The 14,483-nt window shown below is 43.0% G+C and overlaps 1 protein-coding gene across 1 annotated transcript in view; it reads left to right on the plus strand.

Moving 5' to 3' along the window:
- The window catches only part of LOC311130844 (prolyl 3-hydroxylase 2-like), a 104,045-nt gene that overhangs the window by 61,065 nt on the left and 28,497 nt on the right, over nt 1-14,483 (plus strand). Inside the window, exon 3 of the mRNA XM_084163650.1 lies at nt 3,123-3,312. Within this exon, the coding sequence (XP_084019776.1) occupies nt 3,123-3,312 (190 nt within the window). The remainder of the gene's footprint in view (nt 1-3,122; nt 3,313-14,483) is intronic.

Raw genomic sequence — 14,483 nt, forward strand, 5'->3', positions numbered from 1 at the left:
GGATAAAATAAACGCTAGTAGGAAGCCCAGGGAAAACATGGCAGCTGTACAGATAACTCACCAAGAGCTCTTCTCAAACACAGCAGAAAGCCGTTATAAGATATCTATCTGATGGCAAACATTTAGTAGTGAATTGCATACAAGTGTAACTTCATCACCTCATGTGTGCCGCACAACAAATACTCGCTGACAGATATAGAACGCTATGGACTCACCAGCTCCTGCATTCTCCCGTTGTGCTATTTACAAACAAACACGTGACTGGCTCAACTGTTCTGGGGAACTACGGTAAGCTTCATAATGTAAAATAATGTGACAGGTGAAATGAAGAACGCAATCTGCTTTATCTCCTAACGTTTGCACAAGTTGACTTCAGGTATTAACTTAAAAAGTAGCTACAAATATTCAAATTTATTAAAAAACTTCAAAGAAATAGTTTTGACGGTATTGAAAAACCATCCCTTGGCTTTTTCCAAATACCCTGGTAAACGGTATATACAGTGCCTTGCAAAAGTATTCATCCCCCTTGGCGTTTTTCCTATTTTATTGCATTACAACCTGTAATTTAAATGGATTTCTATTTGGATTTCATGTAATGGACAAACACAAAATAGTCCAAATTGGTGAATTGGAATGAAAAAAATTACTTGTTTAAAAAAATTCTAAAAAATAAATAACGGAAAAGTGGTGCGTGCATATGTATTCACCCCCTTTGCTATGAAGCCCCTAAATAAGATCTGGTGCAACCAATTACCTTCAGAAGTCACAGAATTAGTTAAATAAAGTCCACCTGTGTGCAATCTAAGTGTCACATGATCTGTCACATGATCTCAGTATATATACACCTGTTCTGAAAGGCCCCAGAGTCTGCAACACCACTAAGCAAGGGGCACCACCAAGCAAGCGGCACCATGAAGACCAAGGACCTCTCCAAACAGGTCAGGGACAAAGTTGTGGAGAAGTACAGATCAGGGTTGGGTTATAAAAAAAGATCAGACACTTTGAACATCCCAAGGAGCACCATTAAATCCATTATTAAAAAATTGAAAGAATATGGCACCACAACAAAGCTGCCAAGAGAGGGCCGCCCACCAAAACTCACGGACCAGGCAAGAAGGGCATTAATCAGAGAGGCAACAAAGAGACCCAAGATAACCCTGAAGGAGCTGCAAAGCTCCACAGCGGAGATTGGCGTATCTGTCCATAGGATCACTTTAAGCCATACACTCCACAGAGCTGGGCTTTACAGAAGAGTGGCCAGAAAAAAGCCATTGCTTCATGAAAAAAATAAGCAAACACGTTTGGTGTTCGCCAAAAGCCATGTGGGAGACTCCCCAAACATATGGAAGAAGGTACTCTGGTCAGATGAGACTAAAATTGAGCTTTTTGTCCATCAAGGAAAATGCTATGTCTGGAGCAAACCCAACACCTCTCATCACCCCGAGAACACCATGAAGCATGGTGGTGGCAGCATCATGCTGTGGGGATGTTTTTCATCGGCAGGGACTGGGAAACTGGTCAGAATTGAAGGAATGATGGATGGCGCTAAATACAGGGAAATTCTTGAGGGAAACCTGTTTCAGTCTTCCAGAGATTTGAGACTGGGACGGAGGTTCACCTTCCAGCAGGACAATGACCCTAAGCATACTGCTAAAGCAACACTCGAGTGGTTTAAGGGGAAACATTTAAATGTCTTGGAATGCCCTAGTCAAAGCCCAGACCTCAATCCAATTGAGAATCTGTGGTATGACTTAAAGACTGCTGTACACCAGCGGAACCCATCCAACTTGAAGGAGCTGGAGCAGTTTTGCCTTGAAGAATGGGCAAAAATCCCAGTGGCTAGATGTGCCAAGCTTATAGAGACATACCCCAAGAGACTTGCAGCTGTAATTGCTCAAAAGGTGGCTCTACAATGTATTGACTTGGGGGGGGGGGGGGGGGGGGGTGAATAGTTATGCACGCTCAAGTTTTCTGTTTTTTTGTCTTATTTCTTGTTTCACAAGAAAAAATATTTTGCATCTTCAAAGTGGTAGGCATGTTGTGTAAATCAAATGATACAAACCCCCAAAAATCCATTTTAATTCCAGGTTGTAAAGCAACAAAATAGGAAAAATACCAAGGGGGGTGAATACTTTCGCAAGTCACTGTACGGTATGCCGCCCAAGCCTATTTGGCAGGACCAGGCTGGGCTTTCTCTCTTAAACCCTCTTGCCTCTTTCTGCCAAACAGAATTAGGTGTACAGTCTTTCAATTAAACATTATGGTGTGGCCAGGTCTTGATGTTGCTTTGAGTGCCATATGCATCGTGCCTACAAAACAATAATTACCTTGCCAGAGCATTTAGTGCTGTTAGCATTAGCTGAACCAGTGTCTGTTTTTAACATATTTTCAGATATTACCATTCTAAATCAAATGCATTGTGTGACTGCTCTATGTGTAAATGGTTCTTTGTGTTGGTGGTTATCCATGATCCACGTCTTTTGGCTGACTGTGGTCAGTGCAATTTCATGAGCGTAGACGAGTTTAGGTAATTGACTGCTGCTTGTGGAGAGCATTGAAGCCCATAGAGGTTTGGTTGTGGAGGGATGTGTCAATGCTCACACACTGTCTCATTCATTGTAGTGCTATAGTGGTGCCTGACTGCCTGTCTGTCTCGCCACACACAGACTACAATACACATGTTTACTCTATGTTTTCGTCATTTAGCAGGCAAATACAACTTGTATGAGCTGTCTATGATTTTCTATACTACAGCTCTATTTGGATAGATCTCATGTGGTCACAAGCTGAGCTAAATTCTTTATCCGCTTTCTTTCCCCCATCACTCTCATCCTCTCTCTTTCTATGTCTTTGTCTTCCTATATCTCTCTGCCTCCCCTATTATTTTGTCCCTTCTCTTCCATATCCTTCTCTCTCTGCCTCTCTCCTCCTCTTTGTCCTATATCCTCCTCTCCCTGCCTCTTTCCTCCTCTCCTATTCCCACCCTCCCTCTCTCCCCTTTATCCCCTACTCTTTCCTATTCCCACTCTGCACCCCTCCCTCTCTCTCTACCCCTCTCCCCTCTCCCCACCCTCCACCCTCCACCTCTCACTATCTCCCCCTCTCTCCCTCCCTCCCCACAGAGGTCCTTCTCAGCTGGGGTGAAGCTGTATGACAGTGCAGACTACAAGGGAGCCATCGCACTGTTCGAGGAAGCCCTCCAGGAGTACTACAGGGCCGACGTGGAGTGTCGGGCCCTCTGCCAGGGGCCCCAGAGGTTCGAGGAGCAGGACCATGTCCTCTACCGCTACAGCCTATACGAACTGGTCTCAGGTCAGTCACTACGTAGTCCTGTGTAGTGTCTATGTATCTATAACACCTCCTATGTAATGGCTACATACACAGCCATCACCATGTCTTGAGATGTCTTAAGACACATGATGGCTGGGTATGTATGTAGTGTTTATAACAGCTCCTATGTAGTGTCTATGTAGTGTCTTTAACACATATACACTGAGTATACAAAACATTAAGAACACCATGACATAGATTGACCAGGTGAATCCAGGTGAAAGCTATGATCACTTATTGATGTCACTTGTTAAATCCACTTCAATCAGCGTAGATGAAGGGGAGGAGACAGGTTAAAGAAGGATTTTTAAGCCTTGAGACAATTGAGACATGGATTGTGTATGTGTGTCATTCAGACGGTGAATGGGCAAGAGAAAAGATTTAAGTGCCTTTGAACAGGGTATGGTAGTAGGTGCCAGGCGCACCGGTTTGTGTCAACTGCAACTCTGCTGGATCTTTCACGCTCAACAGTTTCTCGTGTGTATCTAGAATGTTCCACCACCCAAAGGACATCCAGCCAACTTGACACAACTGTGGGAAGCATTGGAGTCAACATGGGCCAGCATCCCTGTGGAATGCTTTCGACACCTTGTAGAGTGTTCCTAATGTTTGGTATACTCAGTGTATTTAGTGTCTATAACACCTATGTAAGTCGTAGTGTCTCACATCTGGTTTTATATAGTTTATTTTTTCAGATTTGTTGTCATGTTTTTACTCAAATCAGAGTTTGTTCGCTCTGACAGAATTCAACTCTTGTTGTACTCTGTTCCTTTGTGACTCACTGATTGATTGCTTGGTGGATTCTGACACTGTGCAGTTTGTTGACCTCTGTGAATAGACATACAGTACCAGTCAAATGTTTGGATACACCTACAACTTATCCAGAACGCTGCAGCCCGTCTGGTGTTCAACCTTCCCAAGTTCTCTCATGTCACCCCGCTCCTCCGCACACTCCACTGGCTTCCAGTTGAGGCTACTACAATACCATGGTGCTTGCCTACGGAGCTGTGAGGGGAACGGCACCTCCTTACCTTCAGGCTCTGATCAGACCCTACACCCAAACGAGGGCACTAGGTTCATCCACCTCTGGCCTGCTAGCTCCCCTACCTCTACGGAAGCACAGTTCCCGCTCAGCCCAGTCAAAGCTATTCGCTGCTCTGGCACCCCAATGGTGGAACAAGCTCCCCCACGACGCCAGGACAGCGGAGTCACTGACCATCTTCCGGAGACACTTGAAACCCTATCTCTTTAAGGAATACCTGGAATAGTATAAAGTAATCCTTCTTCCCCCACCCCCCATAAAATAAAAATATAAGGTGGTTGTCCCACTGGCTATCATAAGTTGAATGCACCAATTTGTAAGTCGCTCTGGATAAGAGCGTCTGCTAAATGATGTAAATGTACTCATTCAAGGGTTTTTCTTAATTTGTACTATTTTCTACATTGTAGAATAATAGTGAAGACATCAAAACTATGAAATAACACAAATGGAATCATGTAGTAATCAAAAAAGTGTTAAACAAATCAAAATATATTTTTGATTTTAGATTCTTCAACGTAGCCACCCTTTGCCTTGATGACAGCTTTGCACACTCTTGGCATTCTCTCAACCAGCTTCATGAGGAATGCTTTTCCAACAGTCTTGAAGGAGTTCCCACATACAGTGCCTTGCAAAAGTATTCATCCCCCTTGGCGTTTTTCCTATTTTGTTGGATTACAACCTGTAATTTAAATGGATTTCTATTTGGATTTCATGTAATGGACATACACAAAATAATCAAAATTGGTGAAGTGAAATGAAAAAAATTACTTGTTTCAAGAAATTATTTAAAATAAATTACGGAAAAGTGGTGCATGCGTATGTATTCACCCCCTTTGCTATGAAGCCCCTAAATAAGATCTAGTGCAACCAATTATCTTCAGAAGTCACATAATTAGTTAAAGTCCACCTGTGTGCGATCTAAGTGTCACATGATCTGTCACATTATCTCAGTATATATACACCTGTTCTGAAAGGCCCCAGAGTCTGCAACACCACTAAGCAAGGGGCACCACCAAGCAAGCGGCACCATGAAGACCAAGGACCTCTCCAAACAGGTCAGGGACAAAGTTGTGGAGAAGTACAGATCAGGGTTGGGTTCAAAAAAATATCAGACACTTTGAACATCCCAAGGAGCACCATTAAATCCATTATTAAAACATGGAAAGAATATGGCACCACAACAAACCTGCCAAGAGAGGGCTGCCCACCAAAACTCACGGACCAGGCAAGGAGGGCATTAATCAGAGAGGCAACAAAGAGACCAAAGATAACCCTGAAGGCGCTGCAAAGCTCCACAGCGGAGATTGGAGTATCTGTCCATAGGACCACTTTAAGCCGTACTCTCCACAGAGCTGGGCTTTAAGGTAAAGTGGCCAGAAAAAAGCCATTGCTTAAAGAAAAAAATAAGCAAACATGTTTGGTGTTCGCCAAAATCCATGTGGGAGATTCCCCAAACATATGGAAGAAGGTACTCTGGTCAGAATTGAGCTTTTTGGCCATCAAGGAAAACGGTATGTCTGGCGCAAACCCAACACCTCTCATCACCCTGAGAACCCCATCATTTTTCATCGGCAGGGACTGGGAAACTGGTCAGAATTGAAGGAATGATGGATGGCGCTAAATACAGGGAAATTCTTGAGGAAAACCTGTTTCAGTCTTCCAGAGATTTGAGACTGGGATGGAGGTTCACCTTCCAGCAGGACAATGACCCTAAGCATACTGCTAAAGCAACACTCGAGTGGTTTAAGGGGAAACATTTAAATGTATTGGAATGGCCTAGTCAAAGCCCAGACCTCAATCCAATTGAGAATCTGTGGTATGACTTAAAGATTGCTGTACACCAGCGGAACCCATCCAACTTGAAGGAGCTGGAGCAGTTTTGCCTTGAAGAATGGGCAAAATCCCAGTGGCTAGATGTGCCAAGCTTATAGAGACATACCCCAAGAGACTCGCAGCTGTAATTGCTGCAAAAGGTGGCTCTACAAAGTATTGACTTTGGGGGGGTGAATACTTATGTACGCTCAACCTTTCTGTTTTTTTGTCTTATCTCTTGTTTGTTTCACAAATTTTTTTATTTTGCATCTTCAAAGTGGTAGGCATGTTGTGTAAATCAAATGATACAAACCCCCCCAAAATCAATTTTAAATCCAGGTTGTAAGGCAACAAAATAGGAAAGATGCCAAGGAGGATGAATACTTTCGCAAGCCACTGTTTGCTGAGCACCTGTTGGCTGCTTTTCCTTCACTCTGCGGTCCAACTCATCCCAAACCATCTCAATTGGGTTGAGGCCGGGTGATTGTGGAGGCCAGGTCATCTGATGCAGCACTCCATTACTCTCCTTCTTGGTCAAATAGCCCTTACACAGCCTGGAGGTGTGTTTTGGGTCATTGTCCTGTTGAAAAACAAATGATAGTCCCACTAAACACAAACCAGATGGGACGGCGTATCGCTGCAGAATGCTATGGTAGCCATGCTGGTTAAGTGTGCCTTGAATTCAAAATAAATCACAGACTGTGTCACCAGCAAAGCACCCCCACAACATCACACCTCCTCCTCCTTCACAGTGGGAACCACACATGCGGAGATCATCTGTTCACCTACTCTGCGTCTCACAAAGACATGGCGGTTGGAACCAAAAATCTCAAATTTGGATTGATCAGACCAAAGGACATATTTCCACCAGTCTAGTGTCCATTGCTCATGTTTCTTGGCCCTAGCAGGTCTCTTCTTATTATTGGTGTCCTTTAGTAGTGGTTTCTTTGCAGAAGTTCGACCATGAAGGCCTGATTCATGCAGTCTACTCTGAACAATTGATGTTGAGATGTGTCTGTTACTTGAACTCTGTGAAGCATTTATTTGGGCTGCAATTTGAGGTGTGGTTAACTCTAATGAACTTATCCTCTGCAGCAGAGGTAACTCTGGGTCTTCCATTCCTGTGGCGGTCCTCATGGATATGTAATTTGTGTTGCATGGGTCTGAGCTGCTTGTTTTGTATGCTGACTGACCAGAAGACACAGGATTTCTCTGTGTTCACACCTACTTTACTGCAGTGAGGAGTCTCTCAGCAGGCAGTGGTAGTATTTTTATTAAAAACAGAGCTTTCTACTTTGAGTGATGGTTCACATTGCTTACAACCCCCTGAGAAACGTATCATGTTATGAAGTGTAGGTTTAATGTGGGATGGGAAACTTATCTTGGTGTTCAGATGTTTTGAAATGGCATACAGCTATGCCATGCTCACTAGGTGATAAACTATGGCTGGAAGTGGGCTGGCATATGGTGGGGGACTTGGCACAGGGTCAAAGGGCAGATAAGGGAAAACATGCAGAGAGAGAGAGGACAGCTAGGTTGCCAAATGCCAAGAAATCACAAACGGTTGTGTAAACAGTCCAATGCCTCTCTTTCACAGGTTCTGACAGCGCACACATAATTATGGTGACTTATTTTTGATGTCGCACTTTTTTTGTCGAAGATTAATCATGGATTAGAACATATTTGAATGAGGATAATTGAATGAGGTGAAGTTTGAGATGGCTGCCACGATTCGGTCAATATTTGTTCAGCTTAAGAAGTATTAGCCAAGTCATTCTTGCAAACTGAATCTTTATTGATTTGACAAAAATGACTCCCTCGGTTTGGAAATGGTCTAATGTTTTTTTTCTTCATATTAAGAGTTTAAAACAACATGAATGTTTAAATAAATATACTTTTTTTTCATTATGAAGGGAGTACTGGTATACTCTACTTAACAGCAAATACCCCTACACCTTATCTCATGTGGTTCTGTCATTAATTTTCAGAGAGAGCTACTTACCGTAAGTTACATCCTCAAGGATACTTTTTTTTTCACATAAATTACTTTTCCACCTGGACTACTTTATGGGACAGCTCATTTTGAAACTACCTCCCTTCATCTCTTTTGGCCACTCAAGGAAAATGGCAGACAAGGCTTGAAACACGAATGACTCCTCACACACATTTTGGTTCTTGGCCTTTCCTTTGTAATATTGTGATGAGGTGGTGTTGAAGGATTCAGGCGCAGGAGGGTAAATCTTAGTCTCCTGTAGCTCAGTTGGTAGAGCATGGCGCTTGCAATGCCAGGATTGTGGGTTCGATTCCCACGGGGGTCCAGTATGGATAAGAGCGTCTGCTAAATTACTCAAATGTAAATGTAAATCACAGAATAACAGGCTTTAATCCACAAAATACAGGTTTATGCAGAACTGCGTCAAACACACTCCAGGGCACAAAACAAGTGCACTGGAAAAGACAAGGCACACGGGAAAATACTCCCGTCGAACAAAATACACAAGCTTCACTAACCTTCACAATAAATAATCACCCACAAGGACAACGGGGAAGAGGGAACACTTTTACACAGACTAATTAGGGGATTAGAACCAGGTGTGTGTGATAATGAGACAAGACAATTGTGATGATGATTGGGGCTGCAGTGGTTAGTAATCCGGTGACGATGAACACCGAAGCCTGCCCGAACAAGGAGGGGAGGCAGCCTCGGCCGAAGTCGTGACAAATATCCTGGTATTGTAATTTCAAAACATTGTTGTGGTCATGAGTCTGTCTTTGTCTAAGTGGTCCAACAGACCACTGAACATCTTGAAAGAACCTCTAAACGGGTGGAGAAGAGTGCAGGAAAAGCAATGAGCAACATATTGATTGTGTGAAGTCAAACACAGTTGGAGACAAATGTGTACAGTATACATATACTTTACTCTTTCCTGTGGCTGTTTCTGTGTGTGTTCACGTGCAAAGCCTTTTGAGATCTTTTTGATATGCTCTGTTACCATCTTAGACGGTCCAAAAAGCCAACAGTCTGAAACTGGGCCAGCATGAGTTCCTAGCTTTTGCCTAACGACACAGCCATAGTGAGCCCTGCTTGTAAGTCTCTCTCTCTCTCGCTCTCTCTCTCTCACTCTCTGTTTCTCCATCCTCTCAATTCAATTCAAAGGGCTTTATTGGCATGGGAAACATATGTTTACATTGCCGAAGCAAGTGGAATAGATAATGAACAAAAGTAAAATTAACAAAGAAAATTAACAGTAAACATTACACTCACAGAAGTTCGAAAGGAATAGAGACATTTCAAAGGTCATATTATGGCTATATACAGTGTTGTAAAGATGTGCAAATAGTTAAAGTACAAAATGGAAAACAAATAAACATACAGTTGAAGTCGGAAGTTTACATACACTTAGGTTGGAGTCATTCAAACTTGTTTTTCAACCACTCCACAAACGTCATGTTAACAAACTATAGTTTTGGCAAGTCGGTTAGGACATCTACTTTGTGCATGACACAAGTAATTTTTCCAACAATTGTTTACAGACAGATTATTTCACTTATAATTCACTGTATCACAATTCCAGTGGGTCAGAAGTTTACATTCACTAAGTTGACTGTGCCTTTAAACAGCTTGGAAAATTCCAGAACATTTTGTCATGGCTTTAGAAGCTTCTGATAGGCTAATTGACATCATTTGAGTCAATTGGAGGTGTACCTGTGGATGTATTTCAAGGCCTACCTTCAAACTCAGTGCCTCTTTGCTTGACATCATGGGAAAATCAAAAGAAATCAGCCAAGCTCATAGAAAAAATTGTAGAACTCCACAAGTCTGGTTCATCCTTGGGAGCAATTTCCAAACGCCTGAAGGTACCATGTTCATCTGTACAAACACCATGGGACCACACAGCCGTCATAGCCGTCATACCGCTCAGGAAGGAGACACGTTCTGTCTCCTAGAGATGAACGTACTTTGGTGCGAAAAGTGCAAATCAATCCCAGAACAACAGCAAAGGACCTTGTGAAGATGCTGGAGGAAACAGGTACAAAAGTATCTATATCCACAGTAAAACGAGTCTTATATCGACATAACCTGAAAGGCCGCTCAGCAAAGAAGCAACTGCTCCAAAACCACCATAAAAAAGCCAGACTACGGTTTGCAACTGCACATGGGGACAAAGATCTCACTTTTTTGAGATATGTCCTCTGGTCTGATGAAACAAAAATAGAACTGTTTGGCCATAATGCCCATCGTTATGTTTGGAGGAAAAAGGGGGATCTTGCAAGCCGAAGAACACCATCCCAACAGTGAAGCACGGGGGTGGCAGCATCATGCTGTGAGGGTGCTTTGAAAATGAAAATTATGTGGATATATTGAAGCAACATCTCAAGACATCAGTCAGGAAGTTAAAGCTTGGTCGCAAATGGGTCTTCCAAATGGACAATGACCCCAAGCATACTTCCAAAGTTGTGGCAAAAAGGCTTAAGGACAACAAAGTCAAGATATTGGAGTGGCCATCACAAAGCCCTGACCTCAATTCTATAGAATATTTGTGGGCAGAACTGAAAAAGTGTGTGTGAGCAAGGAGGCCTACAAACCTGACTCAGTTACACCAGCTCTGTCAGGAAGAATGGGCCAGAATTCACCCAACTTATTGTGGGAAGCTTGTGGAAGGCTACCTGAAACGTTTGACCCAAGTTAAACAATTTAATGGCAATGCTACCAAATACTAATTGAGTGTATGTAAACCCACTGGGAATGTGATGAAAGAAATAAAAGCTGAAATAAATCATTCTCTCTACTATTATTCTGACATTTCACATTCTTAAGATAAATTGGTGATCCTAACTGACCTAAAACAGGTTATTTTTACTAGGATTAAATGTCAGGAATTGTGAAAAACTGAGTTTTTGGCTAAGGCGTATGTAAACTTCCGACCTCAACTGTAAATATGGGTTGTATTTACAATGGTGTTTGTTCTTCACTAATTGCCCTTTTATTGTGGCAACAGGTCACAAATCTTGAAAATTGGATTTGTTTTCTAATTCTTTGTTGGTCTGTGTAATCTGAGGGAAATATGTGTCTCTAATATGATCATACATTTGGCAGGAGGTAAGGAAGTGCAGCTCAGTTCCACCTCATTTTGTGGGCAGTGTGCACATATCCTGTCTTCTCTTGAGAGCCAGGTCTGCCTACTGTGGTTTCTTTCCATAGCAAGGCTATGCTCACTGAGTCTGTACATAGTCAAAGCGTTCCTTAATTTTGGGTTAGTCACAGTGGTCAGGTATTCTGACACTGTGTACTCTCTGTTTAGGGCCAAATAGTATTCTAGTTTGCTCAGTTTTTTTGTTAATTACTTGACACATTGGAAATAATGATTTTTTTGTTTTCTCATGATTTGGTTGGGTCTAATTGTGTTGCTGTCCTGGGGCTTTGTGGGGTCTGTTTGTGTTTGTAAACAGAGCCCCCGGACCTCTCTCGCTCTTTCTTCACCCTCTCGCTCTTTCTTCACCCTCTCTCTCTTTCTCTTTCTTCACCCTCTCTCTTTCTCTTTCTTTACCCTCTCTCTCTCTTTCTTCATCCTCTCTCTCTCCTTTCTCTCTCTGCATCACCTCTCCTCATAAACCATGGTCATAAAGCTCCAACTGACCACACAGTCATCCAGAGCAAGTCTGGTCAATGTTTGGTGACCTCATTGGTCAGTTACAGCCCCACGTATCCAGCCCTAAGTCTACAACCGATGAACTAAGAGAGAGAGTTGTTTCAGAGTTGTTTCAGTTTTACTACTTCAGTTTCATAATTTCTCCATAAAGTCTTGTCAGTGAGTACTCAGGGTACAGTACAGCGTTAATGCTCCATTGAGAGAAAGCATTCGGTTAATGTCCTGTGTTATTGTTGCATTTTGTTAGTCCAAAGTGTCATTGCATCAGGCCTAGCTGTGAGCCCATAGACTCCAGTGCCCATATTCATAAAGAGTATGAATGCTGATCTAGGATCAGGTCCTACCTTCTTCATGGAATCTTATTCATTATGCGCTAAAAGGAAACTGATCTGAGACGCTTTATGAATATGGGCCCAGAAGCAGCACAGCAGGATAATGTTGGATGTTCTGGTGTGACAGGCAGTGGAGGCTGCTGAGGGGAGGATGGCTCATAATAATGGCTGGAACGGAGCAAATGAAATGGCATCAAACACATGGAAACCATGTGTTTGTTGTATTTGATACCATTCCACTGATTCCGCTCCAGCCATTACCAGGAGCCCGTCCTCCCCAACTAAGGTGCCACCAACCTCCTGTGGTGACAGGGGTGTCAGGCCTCGCATAACACTGGCATTGGAAAATAACAATGTGATTATGCAATTATATACACACACAAGCTTAGTCAGCTGTGTTTGTGTTGACGTTAGACAGTTGCACAGTTCCCCTCATAGAACGCACTGCTGCTAGCAGTATTGTGGTGGTCTTAAAGCTAAGCTGAGTCGATGGCAAGCGTGCTTTGTCTCAATCACACGTATCATTGCACAAACATGCCAAAATCGTACAGTATTGGCTTTGATTAAGCTTTTCTCAATGTCTAATCAAGCCAAGAGTTATTTTTCCATAGGACTTCAACAACAGGAGAATCAGTGCTATTGTAGTTTCTTTGACCATTGGATGCGTCTGTTTACTATGTACCTCAAGTGTTGAATGAATAAAGTCTAAAGTATGTGCTATTTGACCTTGATGGAAAAGTACATGGAAAGGAATTTTATTTGACTTGATTTATTAGGATCCCCAATGGCGACAGATAGTTTTGCTGGGGTCCGACACAAAATGAAAAATACATCACAGACAAAATACTTTACAATTTACATACTGTACATTTTAAAACATTAACATAGTGTGTGTGTGTGTGTGTGTGTGTGCATCTATCAGTTACACGTACATACACTATACAGTATATACAAAAGTATGCAGACACCCTTAAAATTAGTGGATTGCTGACATGTGTATTTAATCGAGCACACAGCCATGCAATCTCCATAGACAAACATTGGCAGTAGAATGGCCTTACTAAAGAGCTCTGTGACTTTCAACGTGGCACCGTCATAGGATGCCACCTTTCCAACAAGTCAGTTTGTCAAATTTCTGCCCTGCTAGAGCTGCCCCGGTCAACGGTAAGTGCTGTTATTGTGAAGTGGAAACATCTAGGGGCAACAACGGCTCAGCCACGAAGTGGTAGGCCACACAAGCTCACAGAACAGGACTGCCGAGGGCTGAAGCACGCAGCACTTAAAAATTGTCTGTCCTCGGTTGCAACACTCACTACCGAGTTCCAAACTGCCACAGGAAGCAACGTCAGCACAAGAACTGTTCATCGGGAGCTTCATGAAATGGGTTTCCATGGCCGAGCAGCCGCACACAAGCCTAAGATCACCATGCGCAATGCCAAGCGTCAGCTGGAGTGGTGTAAAGCTTTACGCCATTGGACACTGGAGCAGTGGAAACGCGTTCTCTGGAGAGATGAATCACGCTTCACCATCTGGCAGTCCGACAGACAAATCTGGGTTTCTGCGGATGCCAGGAGAATGCTATCTGCCCCAATGCATAGTGCAATTGTAAAGTTTGGTGGAGGAGGAATAATGGTCTGGGGCTGTTTTTCATGGTTTGGGCTAGGCCTCTTAGTTCCAGTGAAGGGGAATCTTAACGCTACAGCATACAATGACATTCTAGACGATTCTGTGCTCCCAATTTTGTGGCAACAGTTTGGGGAAGGCCCTGACCTGTTTCAGCTTGACAATGCTCGCATGCACAAAGCAAGGTCCATACAGAAATGGTTTGTCGAGATCAGTGTGGAAGAACTTGACTGGCCTGCGCAGAGCCCTGACCTCAACTCCATCGAACACCTTTGGGATGAATTGGAACGGCGACTGCGAGCCAGGCCTAATTGTCCGACATCAGTGCCCGACCGCACTAATGCTCTTGTGGCTGAATTGAAGTCCCAGCAGCAATGTTCCAGAAGAGTGGAGGCTGTTATAGCAGCAAAGGGGGGACCAACTCCATATTAATGCCCATGGTTTTGGAATGAGATGTTCGACGAGCAGGTGTCCACATACTTTTGGTCATGTAGTGTACATGTGAATGGAAGGGAATCATTTTCCTTTACACTACAGTATTCACATTGTTATATATTTATGTGATCCCGTAGTGGTATACTGTCTTCCGACATACTGTCTTCCATGGTTATGGGGAAATCAACATTACTGACTCTCCTAAAGAATGGAAATATGATTTGTAATAACCTCAGGCATTTTTTCTCCATCCATGTG

This window comes from Coregonus lavaretus, assembly GCF_964263955.1.
Source record: "Coregonus lavaretus genome assembly, chromosome: 6".
Classification (NCBI taxonomy): Eukaryota; Metazoa; Chordata; class Actinopteri; order Salmoniformes; family Salmonidae; genus Coregonus; species Coregonus lavaretus.